At 37.1% G+C, this 18414-nt stretch overlaps 1 protein-coding gene across 1 annotated transcript in view; it reads left to right on the plus strand.

Moving 5' to 3' along the window:
* TRAK2 (trafficking kinesin protein 2) overlaps nt 1–18414 on the plus strand; it is a 77886-nt gene that overhangs the window by 20084 nt on the left and 39388 nt on the right. The window contains exons 2-3 of the mRNA XM_040228800.1: nt 9115–9402; nt 17077–17271. Coding sequence (XP_040084734.1) covers nt 9312–9402; nt 17077–17271 — 286 coding nt within the window. The 5' untranslated portion in view covers nt 9115–9311. The remainder of the gene's footprint in view (nt 1–9114; nt 9403–17076; nt 17272–18414) is intronic.

Here is an 18414-nt window from a genome sequence, read left to right on the forward strand (position 1 = left end):
CTTTTGGATTATTTGTCTAATTTTATAAAAGGTACTGTATGGAATATACAACTACAGTTGTATAATATGACTGCTGTAAAATTAATCATTGACTCACAGATGGTTCTTTGCCTGGAAAATCTTCTTCAGTATTGCTGTGGTGGTTTTCAGTCAGTTCAGTTGATCAGTCATGTCTGACTCTTTGCAACCCCATGGACTGCAGCACACCAGGCCTCCCTGTCCATCACCAACTCCCAGAGCTTGCTCCAACTCATGTCCATCGAGTTGGTGATGCCATCCAACCATGGTGGTTTTAGCTCTTAGTGATTTGATGACCCTGATGAATTAGATACATATTAGCAGTCACCCATTCTCTTGCTATTTACTGTTTGTTGAGGAAGGATAGAGAAACAGGATCCCTTTCTACTGCCATAGTTCAGACTGGATTATTGAAACATAAATTCATTATCTTTGCAGACAAGACAGCAGACTATTTTTTTCTTCAAACCTTCTTCAATATTTGGCTTGAAACCAAATGTCAAGCATAAGCGACATCTAAAATTACATCTCTCCAATCGCTTCTTGGCCTTTTGGCTAAGATCAAGTGGAAAATTACATCTCTAAATGTATAGGACAGAAAGTCCTGTCCTTGCATGGTAGATTTTCTTTCTTATATATCTTTTGAAACACAAGCTTGTCTGCTTAAAACCTGTAACTTCTGAAAGTTTCTGGATAGGGGCAATGGATGCTACAGATCAAGTTCAGCTCCGCCGATCACCAGTAGATGAAATCATTTCCAACTCAGCCATTGTTATTTATGGAATGTTTATTTTATATGTGTATACTTTTGAGGTATCTTGTAAATATTATAAAGCCCCATTTTGTCTCTGAAAGCAGTACTGGTGATAGATGGATCAACATGAAAATACAAATTGTGTAAAAAACTGAAAGTGAAAAAATTACGCATGTTAAATTTATGACTGGATAGTAAAAATGATTATTAAGGACAGTCCCAGGATGTGCCTGTGCCTTTGACAGGCAGCCAAAGGTGAAGAAATATGAATGTCTAAAATGGGATGCCTGTTTAGTCAAAGTCGAGTTCAAGTTAAAGTTGGAGTTCAAGAACCTGAAGGCTGGGTATGAAGAGTGAAAGTGGCCCTGTGGAAACTTATCAAACACCACAGATGGCACCGTGGGTTCATGGCCATTTCTAATCGGCAGGTGGAACTCTAGTGTGGATTCCTTAGCTGCCAGAGGTTCCCTCCCTTCTGTTGGTGGAGATTGTGGAAGGGAGGGGTTGCCTGCCTCAGTAAATGTTCATTGTAAACAAAACAGGACACTTTGTTTTTTTTAATGCCAAAAATATACCAGCTCAGAGGAAATGTGGACCCCAAAAACCTAAATCTCACTCATAGTTTTGGACTTTTAAGACTAATGGATTTCACAGCCTTTTGGAATTCATCCTGTTTGTAAGTAGAGCTGCCTCTCTATATCTTATACTCTGGAAACCCTACTGGTCATCAAATTGAATGACACACAAAAAAGGGGTCAAAATTTTGCCAGGACCATGAAGCTCCTGGGGTGAACTCAACAGCTGCTGGTAGCGTAGGTGTGCTGGAGGTAGTGTACTGTGGCTCGCCCATGTAGCTGGCCCTGGCATCATGTGGACTCTGCCTTTGTGAGATCTGTTGCTCACTATCCAGGGGGGATTTCAGAGGTACACCCCTCCACTGCCACCCCTTTTTCAGCTTTTAGCACTGAAACCTTCCTATAGACCTTTTTGTAGTTTAGTATCTGACTTTAAAATTATTGTGGGGTTTTTCAGTAAGTTTTTTCTTTTGATGTAGCCAGAAAATTAGCAAGTCTCTTGAAAGTCTGTTGTTTAATGTAGGAACGTGGTACATTTATTTTATGTTTGAAATTGTACACTTTATCTTTTGTCTGGATTAAGGTTCTCACTGCCTACCAGAGCTGCTGCTGGAATTAGTGATTGTCACTGTTCCCATTTCTGCAGGCAGATCAGCAGCCAACGTGTATTTTAAATTAACCCCCAAAGTATAATTTGTACAATAAAAATTTTAAGTATATTTTTTCAATTTAAATATTTGTCACATCATTATAGTTACTGTAATTGTAGGCTCTGCAGTCTTGTCCAAGTGAAGTGTCCCTGAAATGTTTTAGCCTATCCTGTAAGGCTGTTTTGGCCAGAGTATCCTGTTTTAAGGAAGTAGCAAGATTTTTTTTTTTTTTTTTAAGGCACAGGACCTATATTTAGGCCCTCACTGTTGACCATTTAGTTTCCATGGCTAGGCTAAACTAAGTCATCCGCCTGTTGTATCCTGCCAGGCGTATTTATATCAATGACATGTTTTGTTTGTTCTTTTTATGTCTCATTGTTAATAAAATAAGTCACTGGGCCGGTTTAGTTTATTTTCTCCTAAGTGTGCAAGAATTACAAAAGCTGGCTTCTTGTTAAATAATGCATGCTTGGTTGATTGTTTTAGGAAGAAAAGTAGTGAAGTTGTTCCTAAAAAGAATGAATATAGATCCAGCATAGCAAATACATAGAAAATACTCAAGGAAGTGTGTGTGTATGAACTAAGAAAGGCACTGGATATGTACTGTTTGTGCTTGCCAGAGTTTAGTTTCAACTGCATTTAGGACTGTGACACTGCAGGCTTTCTATTTATGCATCACAAAGGTAGAGAGAAAATGATAAAGGGCACTAAACTAGCATCACTCATCAGATGATAGGAAATAAATGTGACTTCTTAGTTGCAAGAAGATATCATAAAGCTATCAACAGTAGACTTTACAGTGTGTACAGCTTTCTGTAGGCTTGAATAATTATAATGATAAAATAGTACTATTTGATAGTGATAGAAATAATAATAACTAATATTTGCATAGCATTTACTTTATTCTGAGGTATTGTTCTAAGAGCTTTACATGTAGTAACTCATGGAATTTCCCAGTGACCATCTGAGGCAGGTTCTTCTATTATCCTCTTGTAACTCACTTAATCTCCATAAAGGAGACCTGTTATTAAGGCCACTTTACAAGTGAAGAAATGAGGTTAAGTAACTTGTCCAAGGTCATGCAACTAGTAGTAGAACTGGGGTTCAGAATCCATGTTCTTAACCTCTGTGATAGGCTCAATAATGGCCCTCCAGGATACCTAGACCTTAGTCTCCTGGAACCTGTGAATATTACCTGATATAGCCAAAGGGATTTTGCAGAAAGGACCACACTGAGGATTTTGAGAGGGGGAGATTATTTTGGCTAATCCAGTTGGGCCTTAAATAAAAGTATGGGTGTCCATAAGAGGGAGATAGCAGAAGATTTGGCAGAAGACGTGATGTGACAGGGGAAGCAGAGAGAGAGAGAGATCCGGAGATGCTTTGAAGATGTAAGAAGGGCCCCTGAGCCAAGGACTGCAGCTCTAGAAGCTGGACAAGACAGGGAGAGGGATTTCCCCCTAGAGCCGAAAGAGGAAGCGTAGCTCTGCCAATACCTTGGTTTTTGGTTTTGATCCACTGAAAGTTTTTCATCCCTTGAGGTGCAGAACTGTAAGATAATAAATTGATGGTGTTTTAAGCCACTGAAATTTGTGGTGATTCATTGGAACAGCAATAGGAAGCTAATGCTGCTACTATGCTAGTTAGTTAAGCTTTTTATGGTCAGCAGCCCTTCCCCAGAATCCATGAAGGAATCAGCTTCTGGAATAATCTCCTTCAGTGGTCTTGCTTTATGGCACTTGTTGCTTTATTGCTTAATCTTTATCTCTTTCTAAATGAAGATTTTTCAGAGGTAATCTTTAGACTACATCTAATACATACTTAAACAAAGTAGCCATTCTGAGCTCAGAGTTGACTGTTGGGTCAGAAACCTTAGAAATATTAAGAAGAAATCATTTTTTCTTCAGGCCCAAATTAAAGGGGGTAGCTGGAGGGGATGAGTGTCATGTTTCAGTGTCCACTGTACGTCTTTACCGAGTTAGGAATTTTTGTTATTCATTTTGGTGCTCATCATACTTGACCCTCCCTATAAAGAATAATTGATTATTACTTCCGCCTCAGCAATTATGAACTGGGAAGTAATGTGCTCAGAATCAGAAAACCAGTAAATGAGATAAAATTCAGGATTGTCTAATGCCAAGGTGCATACATTGTCCTATATTGCTATATATATATATGTCCTATATATCAGGATTGCTGCTGCTGCTGCTGCTAAGTCACTTCAATTGTGTCAGACTCTGCGATCCCACAGACGGCTGCCCACCAGGCTCCACCATCCCTGGGATTCTCCAGGCAAGAAGTGGGTTGCCATTTCCTTCTCCAATGCATGAAAGTGAAAAGTGAAAGTGAAGTCACTCAGTAAGTGTCCAACTCTTCGTGACCCCATGGACTGCAGCCTAACAGGCTCCTCTGTCCATGGCATTTTCTAGGCAAAGTACTGGTGAGGGTTGCCATTGCCTTCTCCGGTCAGAATTGCTACTCTAGACTAATCCTAGGGAGGAGTTCAGATCTAGACCAGGGCACATCCAAAGGGTTTCCTTAGTTCTAAAGAGTCATAAGGAAGAACATACTGCTTCCAGATCACCCCTGACCTGGTGCACAGTGTGTAGGTTGGTCAGGTTCCTGAACTGCCCTGGAGACCTAGATTCTTCCTGCATGACTCTGGAGATGGACTTCGTTCTGTGTTCACCTGGGTTTTCTCTATTCTTGTATATAACAGTTAAGACCAAATCATTAACAAAACCTCTAAAACTAATTTAAAAGCAATTCTCTACACTAAAGATGGATGCTAGCATCAATAGTGAACACCCACATACAGTTTTTTTGTGTTCCTGTGTGCTATAGTAAATATAAAAAACAAAAAATGGGAATCATAATGAAAATATGAGATTAAACCAGCCAGTGTATAACAGAGTAGCAAGCAGAAGATCCCAAAGTTATCAGTAGATTTCCACAGTGGTCTTTGATTACAGTATGATTAAGGACCACAATTTTGTTTAAGAACCCATTTGGACCATATGAGAGGCATTTGCTTTTATTCCTTTTCGTCTTCCTCCTCCTCCTCCTGCCTCTCTTCTTTCTCTTTCTTCCTTCTTTCACCTTCCCTTCCCACTCCACTTCTTCACAAGCAATTTGTAACTTGCTGCTGCTGCTACTAAGTCGCTTCAGTTGTGTCCGACTCTGTGCGATCCCATAGATGGCAGCCCACCAGGCTCCCCTGTCCCTGGGATTCTCCAGGCAAGAACACTGGAGTGGGTTGCCATTTCCTTCTCCAATGCATGAAAGTGAAAAGTGAAAGTGAAGTCGCTCAGTCATGTCTGACCCTTCTCAACCCATGGACTGCAGCCTACCAGGCTCCTCCATCCATGGGATTTTCCAGGCAAGAGTACTGGAGTGGGGTGCCATCACCTTCTCCGAATTTGTAATTTATGACTTTTAAAAAATATTTTCTTAGAACTTGAAAATAACTTTTAAATATACTAGTAGGTATAGAAAATAGAAGTCTGTTCCTTACTGAAATTCTTTAGAGATAGTGATCTAATTACAAGTATACCTAAATGTAGGTGGTTCCCTATTTTAGAAGTTTGAACTAGGAATCTATTGATTTATACAGATGGTTATTTGATGTCTGAATTATTTTACTACTAGATCAGGAGTCTGAAATCTTTTTCTATAAAAGGTCAGATAGTAAATATTTTAGGCTTTGGCTGACTATAAGGTTTTCATCACAGTTACTAAGCCCTGCCATCGGAGCATGAAAGCAACCAGTTGATGACACATAAACAAGGGAGCGTGGCTCTGCTGCAGTAAAACTTCACTCATAGAAACTGAAATTTGAATTTCACATATTTGTTACACATCCATGAAACATTTTAACTTTGATGTTTTTCTTTCCCCCAACCGTTTGAAAATGTGAAACCTGTTCTTGGCTCACAGGTTACAGAGAACAGGTGGCAGGTCAAATTCAGTCAGTACATTTGCTAATCCTGAACTGGATGACCTATTAGACAGTAGCATGTTTATTCTTATATTTTCATTACCATTCTATTTTTTAAAATATAGCACTGTATTTATAATCTATAAATTCAGATCTCTGGAGTATTATAATTTGAAAGAACTTGATAAAAATTATATGTGTCGTAAGGACTTACATAACATGTGATTCTCAGTTGCCAGCTCAACAGTTGTCGATTCTTTATGGACAGAACTCTTAGCTGAGATTGTGTTCAGGTTCCTGGTGGTTGAGTTCTTCAGAGAAGGTGCTTTCTTCCTCCCTTCAACTTCAGGGGGTGGGTGTAGGCAAGTCTTAATTGGTTTGATCCCATTTTAGTTCCATTGCCCTTGCAGTGGTTAATATGGAAATGACAGCTTGGGCAGTAAGATAGCACATGGGGAAGAATTTAATTGCATGCAATAGACTGAGCTTGGAAAGGAAAATGAGTTTTTGACAACTGGAATTAAAATTAAAGTACCTAATAAATACTTGCAGCTTTACATCATGTTGCACTGGCTTGTACAGATTCCTATACTGACAAACATATTTCAAGAATATAATTGTTTATGTAAGAGGGAATTTTTAAAATTTATTAAAGTTTTCTGAATTCAAATATAGGAAATTTTTTCTTATACCAACATAAAATTATAAACTTTTCTGGTAAAGACTGTTGTTTATTATGTTTTTTCCTTATACATTTTTTTCCATTTATGAAGTATAAAAACAGCAACCCTATGCCAATAACCACAGAAGTTTTTTTAAATTTTACTTGTCCATGATAATCAGAAAGCCTGGATATTACAAACCTTGGTGTATGCTCACTATACTCCATTCTTCTTCGTGATTACTTACAGCCTGGCTTTGGGCCTAACCTTTTGGTTGGACTGCTTTCTAGATCGTTACTGTTGATTTTGTGGTCTCTGTACCCCCTTTTAAAAACCAAATATCTTTTTTGACATTTCTATATGTTTAATTCTTTTGCCCATTCTACCTCTGAAATTTTCTTTCCTAGTGTTTGCTGGGATTGTGTCTCTATAGTACCTCAGTGACCACTATCAGTCTCCTGCTGCTGCTGCTAAGTCGCTTCAGTCGTGTCCGACTCTGTGTGACTCCATAGACAGCAGCCCATCAGGCTCCCCTGTCCCTGGGATTCTGCAGGCAAGAACACTGGAGTGGGTTGCCATTTCCTTCCCCGGTGCATGAAAGTGAAAAGTGAAAGTGAAGTCGCTCAGTTGTGTCCGACCCTCAGCGATCCCATGGACTGCAGCCTACCAGGCTCCTCTGTCCATGGGATTTTCCAGGCAGGAGTACTGGAGTGGGGTGCCATTGCCTTCTCCCTTTCAGTCTCCTCTACTGCTTTTATTTTGGTCTTCTCTATTTCTTGGTGGTGACGCTTGTTAAAACACACACACACACACACACACACAGTGTTTATGATGCCTGTAAATAGTAGGCATGAGAACGATTTAGCCATAAATAGAAGCTGCACGTTGCTAAGTAGACACTAGTAGAGACTGTCTTTTGATATAAAGCTAGGCTTAAAATTAATATTAAACAGTTTTTTAATTGACAACGATTGGGTTTTTTTAAGTACACACATGTATTTAATGCATTCTATTGTTTTGTGTTCCTCTATAAACTGGTTCTTTATGAATGTTTTGATTCCAGTTGTGTGCATATTTTTTTTTAAGAAAATACTATATGAGCATCCCTATGCCTACATCTTGGCATGTTCTGTGAGTATATCCATTGTATAAATTCTTACTGGTAAAATTGTTAAATTATGGTGTATATGCATTGAAAAGTGTAGTGGGCATTGCTGAATAGCCTTTCTGAAAGCTTGTATCAGTTTGCACTTTTATCAACAGTATGAATACCACTTTCTCCATATCCTTTCCAACAACAAACATAATGTTTGTTGATCTAATGGATGAAAAATATTTTCTTTACATTTTAATTTATTTTAATTATAAGTAAGGTTGAGCATCTTTTATATCAGTAATTTTCAACTGAGAGCAATTTACCCCTGTGCCCAGGGGACATTTGATCCTATCTGGAATTGGGGGGGCTGTTAAAACTGGAAACAGGTCTGGGGAGAGGATTCTTCTCGCATGCTGCTAAACATCCTACAATGCACACAACGAAGTATTATCCAGCCCTGAATAGCAGTAGCATCAAGGTTGAGAAACTCTGCTTAATATTATTCCATTTCCTCTTCTTTTTTGATTTATTATCTGTAATTCTCGAGTTATTGTTTGCTTTAGAGTTTATAATATACATTTTTTGAGTTCAATTTTAAGTAGTATTTTACTGGTTCCTATATGGTATAAACACCTTGCTATAGTAAATTTCCATTTTTCTCTTCCTGGCCTTTGTGCTATTGTTTTAATACATTTTACTTCTATATATATATATTATAGACCCCACCGTATATTATTATTATTTTACTTTAAACAGTAGATTACATTTTTTAAACAGCTTTAATGAATTATATTTACATTTTATGTTATGTGTGCTCAGTCACATCTGACTCTTGTGACCCCATGGACTGTAGCCTACTAGGCTCTTCTGTCCACAGGATTCTCCAGGCAAGATACTGGAGTGGGTTGCCATTTCCTCCTCCAGGGGATCTTCCCAACCCAGGGACTGAACCCGTGTCTCTTGTGTCTCCTGCATTGGCAGGCAGATTCTTTACCACTGGCACTACCTTGGAAGCCCTATAATTTACATTAGATTGCACATATTTCAAATATACAATTTGGTAAGTTTTGACATGTATATACGTGTGAAACCATCACCATCAAAATAATGAACATATTTATCATCCTCTAAACTTTTCTCCTGTCCCTTGGTAATCCTTCCCCAGCCCCAGGCAACGAGTGATCTGCTTTCTGTCACTGTATGTTAAGTTTATATTTTTTTGATTTTATATAAATGGAATCATAAATTATGTACCTTTTTTGTCTGGCGTCTTTCATCCAGCATAATTATTTTGAGATTTATCCATGTGGTGTGTGTATCATTAGGAAAACATTCTTAATGATATATATTCTAGGTAATTGAATTGCTGTTATTAACAAGCATGCTGAATTCTAAAGTCACTTGATGTGTTCTTTGTTTTAGGTCATGACCATCCAAGGTGTGATACTCACATGAGATCACTCTGCTCCAGATGTCATTTGACTCATCAAACAAAAATCTATTTAAAAGCAAATATCACTTTGACCAGAACCTTTCTTTATTCGATGGCTTGATGGATTTCCTTTACTCTGATTCAGACCAAAGCTATCCTTCTCAACCAAAACAAAAAAGGATCTTGCATGAGTCAATCCCAGGATGCCACTTTTACAGCACTGATGGGTGAAGAAAACCTCATGAATATCAATCACAGAGACTCAGAGAGCATCACTGGTGAGTCCAGTTTAATAAATGAAGTGCTCTTGCCTATATGACAAAATGCATTTAAGACCCACCATGATGAAACTTAGCCTCTCTCTCCAGCCTCGTCTTCGACAGAGACCACTGAATTAATCTCTCCATCCTCAGGTCTCCTATCACAGTGGTCCCCAAACATTTTGGTCCACAACTGGTTTCATGGAAGACAGTTTTTCCATGGATTGAGGCAGGGGTAGGGGGTGGTTTGGGGATGATTCAAGCATGTTAAATTTATTGTGCACTTTATTTCTATTAATATTACATCAGCTCCTCCTCAGATCTTCAGGCATTAGATTCCAGAGGTTAGGGACCCCTCTTACTGCATTATCAAAATCTGCCTTGGGTGTTGTTCCTTGTCTATGTCTGATTCCCTGTATCTGTGAGCCTGATCAGTAGAAACTGCGTCATACTCATCTCCCTTATCTTATTCCCATCTTCCTATCTCCAAAAAGACAGAGTTGCTATCTATACCCTGCAGTCACTTAACAACAGTATCTGCACATAAGGCTCTCAGGACATTATAAGTTTGCAAAACAGGTACAACCCTGTAAGTCCTCATCTGCAAGACTAAATTTTAAAAACTCTGTATACCCAACTTTTTTTCTACACTTTGGTTCTAAAACTCATTGGTCCACAAAACCTGACCTATCCAGTTATTTCTAGATTTATCCCACTTTGTTTGAATGTTTGTTTGCTGAAAAATGTATTAATGTGTTTAAATATGGAATACTGCTACAAAACCAGTTGGAGGTGTTATATAACACACAGTAGATGCACAGGACTACTTTTCTAAAACTCCATAAAATTCTGAAACGCATCTAAATCTGTAGGGTTTTTTCCCTGTTTTTTATTCACAGGACTGAGATATCTGTATTAAGATGCACCCATTTTAAGTGTAGAGTTTGGTTTTGACAAATATGTACACTCATGTAACCACCAGTACAATCAAGTTGTAAGATATTTTTATAATCCCCCCAAAGTTCTCTCATACCCAGATCTCTCCACCCCTCAACTGCCAACTCCAGTCAATCTGCTTTTTGTTACTATGGTAACAGAAAAAATTTGCTTGTTCTGGAAGGTCATATAAATTAATCTGTCTTTTGTGTCTGGATTTTTTATGCAGCAAAGTGCTTTTGAGATTTATCAACATTGTGGTATCTGTCAGCAGTTCGATTTATTGCCGAGTTACAACTACTAAACTCTGCTGTTATAGCAGTAAAGATGTCATAGATGATACATAAAAGAACATATATAATTGTTTCAATAAAACTTAATTTATCAAGCTAAGCAGAGGCAATAGGCTAGAGTTGGCTTCTGGGCTATAGTTCCCTGATCTCTTCACAACAACATAACACTTGGTAACAGCAGTGTTTTTTATTTTAACCATTCTAGTAGGTGTGTATCTGGTATCTCTGTGTGATTTCAGTTTCTTTTTCCTTGAAGACTAATGATTTTTGGTCTCTTCTTGTGCTTATCGGCTATTTCTAGGTACTTGGAATTTTCTATTTAAATCATTTGCTCATTTTTATATTTGCCCTACTATTGAACTATAAATGTTCTTTATATATTCTATGTAAATTCTTTGTTAGGTAAAGGAGTACCAGACTGTGGTTTGCCTTTTCATCTACTTAATGGTGTCCTTTGAAGAGCAAAAGTTTAAAATTTTGGTGGAGCCCAGTTTATCAAGTTTTGCTTTTATAGTTCATATTTTTTGTGTTATTTCTAAGAAATCTTTGCATAGTTCAGAATCACAAAGATATCTCTTCAGTTTACCTTTAAGAGTTTTACAGTTTTTGCTTTTACGTTAAGGTCAACTGCCCATTTTATAATTAATTTTGAATGTATAATCAAGTTACGGTCCAGATTTTTTTCCCCAGTTAAATGTTTAATTATTCCTGCACCATTTGTTGAAAACATTATCTTTTATGCTGTTGAATTACTTTGGTAATTTCATTGAAAAATCATTTGATTTTTATATGTGTGGTCTGTTTCTGAACTCTCCATTCTGTTTCTTTAATCCCCAAGTCTATCTTTACATAAATACTACAATGTTTTGATTACTATAACTCTATAGTAAATCATTTTATTACTATTTTTAATTTGTTTCTTTTCTTTCTTTTTACTTAAACTTTTATACAAATGATCCAGTGCTAATTGTTACTTTTTGGAATTTAAGAAGTTATTAACAAATGGAAAGACAACAGTGTTTGTACAATCTGGATTTTAAAAGCATTAATTTGGGATTGGTCCTGTAACAGAAATCTATAATAAATCTTGAAATCAGGTAGTATACTTTCTCCAACTTTGCTCTTCTTTTTAAAAACTTGTTTTGGCCATTCTTGACCTCTCACATTTCTATATAAATTTTAAAACCCTTTCTATATAAATTTTTAACACTTTTGTCAGTTTCAGCCAAAAAAGAGTGATGGAATTTTGAATGGAATGATACACACTTGATAGAGAATTGACATCTTAAGACTGTTAAGTCATTTAATCCATGAACATGATGTATCCCTCCATTTATTTAGGTCTTCTTTAATTTCTCTAAATAGTACTTGCAATTTTTATTACACAGGTCTTCCACATACTTTGTTAAATTTAATCCTACTTTTTTTTTTCCCTGCTACTATAAATGACATTGTTTATTCAATTTTATTTTCCAGGTGTTATTACTAGTATGTAGAAATGAAATTTATATATTGACTTTGTATTCTGCAACTTTGCTTAACGTAGTTTTATTAACTGTCTACATAAGTCAGTGGTGCTCTGGGTTTTCTCCCTAGTCTGTTTTCATTTGAGATAGTTGCCATTGCTGTGCCTTCAAGTCTACTTTTCTTTTCTTCTGGAGAGTGTCTAATATGTTAATGTTATCCAGTGAATTTTAAATTTCTATATTGTACTCTAGTTCTGGGGGGCTTCCCTGGTGGCTCAGATGGTAAAGCATATGCCTACAATGCAGGAGACCTGGGTTCAATCCCTGGGTTGGGAAGATCTCTTGGAGAAAGAAATGGCAACCCACTCCAGTGGTCTTGCCTGGAAAATCCCATGGATGGAGGAACCTGGTAGGCTACAGTCCATGGGGTCGAAAAGTCAGACACTACTGAGTGAGTTCACTTTCTTTCACTGTAGTTATATTTGAATTTTAGAAGTATACTTTTCATTTCTCTTTTCATCAAATTTAAGTTTTCCTCTTAAATCTTTGAACATATATATAATGGCTTTTTAAAAATTTCTCTGTACTAATTTTATCATTTTTGTCATTACTGGGCTTGTTTCTGTTGATTTATTTTCCAACTGGTAATGGGTTACAAATTGCTTATTCTTTGCATTTCTAGTAACTTGTTATCAAATATTTTCAGTGTTACATTGATGTTTGAACTTTGTTGTCTTATTTGGAAAACTGTTATTTTGGCAGGTCCTTAAATTACTTGCTGATAAGATCAGTTCTTTTGAGTCTTGTTTTTTATCTTTGCTATCTGAGTTTGTAGATCACAAGATCATATTCTATTATGCTTTATTCTAGCATTAATTTAATTCCACTACTAGCAGGTACAACCCTTCTAGGATCTTTTGATTGTCTCAACTTGTCATTTTCTTGGGCTCCAGAATCACTGTGGACAGTGACTGCAGCCATGAAATTAAAAGATGCTTGCTCCTTGGAAGAAAAACTATAGCAAACATAGGCAGCATATTAAAAAAAGCAGAGACATTACTTTGCTGACAAAGGTCCATCTAGTCAAAGCTATGGTTTTTCTAGTAGTCATGTATGGATGTGAGAGTTGGACCATAAAGAAGACTGAGCACCGAAGAATTAATGCTTTTGGACTGTGGTGTTGGAGAAGACTCTGGAGAGTTCCTTGACTACAAGGAGATCAAACCAGTCCATCCTAAAGGAAATCATTCCTGAATATTCATTGGAAGACTGATGGTGAAGCACCAATACTTAGGCCACCTGATGTGAAGAGCTGACTCATTGGAAAAGATCCTGATGCTTGGAAAGACTGAAGGTGAGAGGAGAAGGGGACGACAGAGGATGAGATGGTTGGATGGCATCATCTACTCAAAGGACACGAATTTGAGCAAACTCCAGGAGATGATGAAAGACAGGGAAGCCTGGCATGCTGCAGTCCATGGGGTTGCAAAGAGCTGGACATGATTGAGTGACTGAACAACAACACTGTTCGTTAGGTTTTTACACTCTGTCTAGATGAAACTCAAGCCTTTCTTAGCTTTGCATAGGAGAGTAACATAAGAAAGCTATGAAGATGTGGAGGAAAATATGAATGTAATGAGAACATATCACTTTGAGGCCGAGAAACAAGAAGAGACCTTGAATCTAAATGAGGCAGTGTGGCTAGAAAGAAGTGAACACAAGAAACGAACATTTGGAGGATAAAAATGTTAGGATTGGACAGTTAGGAAATCACTAAATAGTACATTGTCAGAAATACAGAAGCAAATAGGAGGTGCTAGTCTGGAGGATACTATTCAAATCTACTAAACCTTGAGTGTATACTCATTTTGGAAGTAGGCAACTGGTAATCTTGAATTTTCACAGAATTTCATTAATGCTTATTAAAATAAAATGTACACGGAATAGTAGTTATTTTAATGAATATTAATTTTGTTCATCATTTGCATTATACCTTTGAGTGTCTAAGAGTTTGTTTTTAGCTCTGCATGTATTTATAGTCAATTTCTCTTCCTGCATATATGATGATAATAATAATAATAATAATATGTATGTCATATATTCATGGCAGGAAAAAAATTTGAATAGTTGCATAGAATTCATAGTAATATTATTTGGATATATTTTTGGAGTTCTTATTTAAGTGATCTGCTAAGGGTTGAGAGGAGCTTCTTCGTTTAAGGTTTTAAATGTACCTCATATCTGTGATTATGTACCTCATGTTTTGGTTATGAAGCCACTGCTTGTCTTTCTATATGGATAGAATTTTCTAATATGGTCAGCCTCCTCATATTTGATTAATGTCAGCCTCCTCATTTTTTAATTAAAGTCAAGTAGTTGAAATTTACTTTTTTAAGGTACATTTTAAAGTACATTTCTAAGGTACATATTAAGAAGAGGTGGCAAGAATATACGGAAGAACTGTACAAAAAAGATCTTCACGGCCCAGATAATCACAATGATGTGATCACTAATCTAGAGCCAGACATCTTGGAATGTAAAGTCAAGTGGGCCTTAGAAAGCATTACTATGAACAAAGCTAGTGGAGGTGATGGAATTCCAGTTGAGCTGTTTCAGATCCTGAAAGATGATGCTGTGAAAGTGCTGCACTCAATATGCCAGCAAATTTGGAAAACTTAGCAGTGGCCACAGGACTGGAAAAGGTCAGTTTTCATTCCAGTTCCAAAGAAAGGCAATGCCAAAGAATGCTCAAACTACCGCACAATTGCACTCATCTCACATGCTAGTAAAGTAATGCTCAAAATTCTCCAAGCCAGGCTTCAGCAATATGTGAACCGTGAACTTCCTGATGTTCAAGCTGGTTTTAGAAAAGGCAGAAGAACCAGAGATCAAATTGCCAACATCCGCTGGATCATGGAAAAAGCAAGAGAATTCCAGAAAAACATCTATTTCTGCTTTGTTGACTATGCCAAATCCTTTGACTGTGTGGACCACAATAAACTGTGGAAGATTCTGAAAGAGATGGAAATAACAGACCACCTGACCTGCCTCTTGAGAAATCTGTATGCAGGTCAGGAAGCAACAGTTAGAACTGGACATGGAACAACAGACTGGTTCCAAATAAGAAAAGGAGTCCGTCAAGGCCGTATATTGTCACCCTGCTTATTTAACTTATATGCAGAGTACATGATGAGAAATGCTGGACTGTAAGAAACACAAGCTGGAATCAAGATTGCCAGGAGAAATATCAATAATCTCAGATATGCAGATGACACCACCCTTATGGCAGAAAGTGAAGAGGAACTCAAAAGCCTCTTGATGAAAGTGAAAGAGGAGAGTGGAAAAGTTGGCTTAAAGCTCGACATTCAGAAAATGAAGATCATGGCATCTGGTCCCATCACTTTATGGGAAATAGATGGGGAAACAGTAGAAACAGCGTCAGACTTTATTTTGGGGGGCTCCAAAATCACTGCAGATGGTGATTGCAGCCATGAAATTAAAAGACGCTTACTCCCTGGAAGAAAAGTTATGACTAACCTAGATAGTATATTCAAAAGCAGAGACATTACTTTGCTGACTAAGGTCTGTCTAGTCAAGGCTATGGTTTTTCCTGTGGTCATGTATGGATGTGAGAGTTGGACTGTGAAGAAGGCTGAGCACCGAAGAATTGATGCTTTTGAACTGTGGTGTTGGAGAAGACTCTTGAGCGTCCCTTGGACTGCAAGGAGATCCAACCAATCCATTCTGAAGGAGATCAACCCTGGGATTTCTTTGGAAGGAATGATGCTAAAGCTGAAACTCCAGTACTTTGGCCACCTCATGCAAAGAGCTGACTCACTGGAAAAGACTCTGATGCTGGGAGGGATTGGGGGCAGGAGGAGAAGGGGACGACCGAGGATGAGATGGCTGGATGGCATCATGGACTCGATGGACGTGAGTCTGAGTGAACTCCAGGAGATGGTGATGAACAGGGAGGCCTGGCGTGCTGCGATTCATGGGGTTGCAAAGAGTTGGACATGACTGAGTGACTGAACTGAACTGAAGGTACATTTTCTTAAAATAAACTTTGTTCTTTGCCAGAGTTAGAACATGTTTCTCTGTGCCACCCACAAAGGAAATACCTGATGTCTTTAAAAAATGAGAGGGTTGAGATGACATCCTGTATTTTCTGTATTTTAAGCCCTAGTATTTTAAGCATATTAAAAAGGGAAACTTTTTTTTTGTAAACTGCTAAATTTGGAAGGTGTTAAATGATGAGCAGCATTTGGAATAAGAAGCCAGGAGCAAACACATAAAGATAGAGAAGCCCAAGTGTGTTCAGAGAAGTGTATGCAGGGACAGTTAGAGACGTGCAGGTGACAGTAGTGATGTAAAAGATATTCAAGACTTTAAATGTATCACATCTTTAAAGTAAAAGCGATTAAGTACTTATTCTAGTACCAGTGTAGGACACTGTGCTGGAATGTTAACATTACTGTTTAGCATTTAACCAGTAAATATTAATTTTTTTATATCTAGCTTCTGGGAGAATATAGTAAAATGTAACTTTTCCATATTTTGGAGAATCCTCCCACAGAGATCAAATTCTATTATTGAAGAACAAATCGTTTTATTCCTTTTGAATTCACTATTTTCTGCTGGTTGTCTTGTTGCCTTTTTTCCCTCAAACATTATGAGTTATTTGAGATCACATGTCTTTTAAGTGGCACTAAATAGGTTGATAAGGAGGAAATAAATTTTAAACCTAAAGCCATAGTTATATTCCCTAAGCAATATAGAGTATAATTAAAAGTCATGGTATTATTTTTACTGTGGAAGTCCTTATAGAGAAAGACCAACTGGAATTCCAGGATACAGCAATAAAAATCATTGGCGACATCATCTTGACTAATGTCTCTTGATTGCCTTACTTTCACAGAACTAATTTCACTGATTTTTCTCTGTAGCCTAGTAAACTGGAATATATTGGATTCATTTACATGGAATCTTCTCCTCAGATGTCTGCTCCAATGAAGATGTCCCTGAAGTTGAGCTTGTGAGCCTGCTAGAAGAACAACTACCCCAGTATAAGCTCAGAGTGGACTCTCTCTTTCTTTATGAAAATCAAGATTGGACTCAGTCCCCACACCAGCAGCAACATGCATCTGACGCCCTCTCTCCAGTACTTGCTGAAGAGACTTTCCGTTATATGAGTGAGTATTTGAATTTATCCATTGAACTAAAGATCATGAGTGTCTTGTTGACTTTTACAATATTTGACATCCCTGAATGTTGTTTAGTTTGTACCTATTTTAATTCAAACTGCTTTAACAACATGAAGAGATGACTCTAATTGTGTTGTGTCTGAAGGCAGAAAGTTTATCGTTTTTAAGAATCTGAGTGTCCAAGGTTGCGAGCATACCCAGAGGTTTCCATTTCTCGCCTCTTTTCCTTCATACTTTCCTCAGACTGAGTAGAAAAGGAAACTTTTTTTAAAAAGTAGTGAACGTGTTTCAAATTTTAGTATCCCTTTATATTTGTTATCTTAATAGTTTAGTATTTAGTCTGTTAAACTGACATAGTCACAGGAACTTGTCAAGTCATTAAGAAGCATAGTTCCTGAATACATAAGTAGTATTAATGATGCCAAGGAGAAATACATGCACACTATATAATCATCTTCATTATTTACGTAAGGATTCAGAGAGAATATTTCAGTGAGAAACTAAGCCAGATATGTCCTAAATATAGATCTGTTTTATCCCACACTCTTAAAAAATGACAAAATTAAATAGAACACTCTTTAAACTTTAAAATATAGAGATTTTTTTGTTGTGGTTGTTTTTGACCTTATTCCAAAAATCTGCATTCAGGCTGAGCTTACCTTTTTTTAATGCATTCACTATAAAGATGTTGTATGCATAATAGCTATTAGAATACATAGTAAGTCTCTGAGTTCAATATTGATATATTTATAAAGCTATTTTCATTTGAATTATATATGAGATTGCATCAGCTCCTAGATATTTGCCCAGTGAGTCCTTCCATGTTTTTAAAGATTCTAGCTGGAGAATGATTGTTGTGAAATCCTCATTTTCATAGTAATCATTAACGTTTAATGGTACCCTCCTACAACCAAGTTACTTACTGCTCAGAAAAAGAATTTTAAACTTTGTTTACACTTGAATTAAGAACTCAAATAAAACTGTTTCTGTACAGTTTATTCTTTTAAGTAGCTGAATATTAGGGCTCTTAAGGTTTTCTTAACTTTCTAGTTTGAGAAATTACTTACTTGAGATTTCTGGAAAATGCTTTTTAAAAGGAACATTTTTAGATTCCATTTTCCTTTGTGCCAT

Source organism: Oryx dammah, unplaced genomic scaffold (genome assembly GCF_014754425.2).
Source record: "Oryx dammah isolate SB20612 unplaced genomic scaffold, SCBI_Odam_1.1 HiC_scaffold_27, whole genome shotgun sequence".
Taxonomy (NCBI): domain Eukaryota; kingdom Metazoa; phylum Chordata; class Mammalia; order Artiodactyla; family Bovidae; genus Oryx; species Oryx dammah.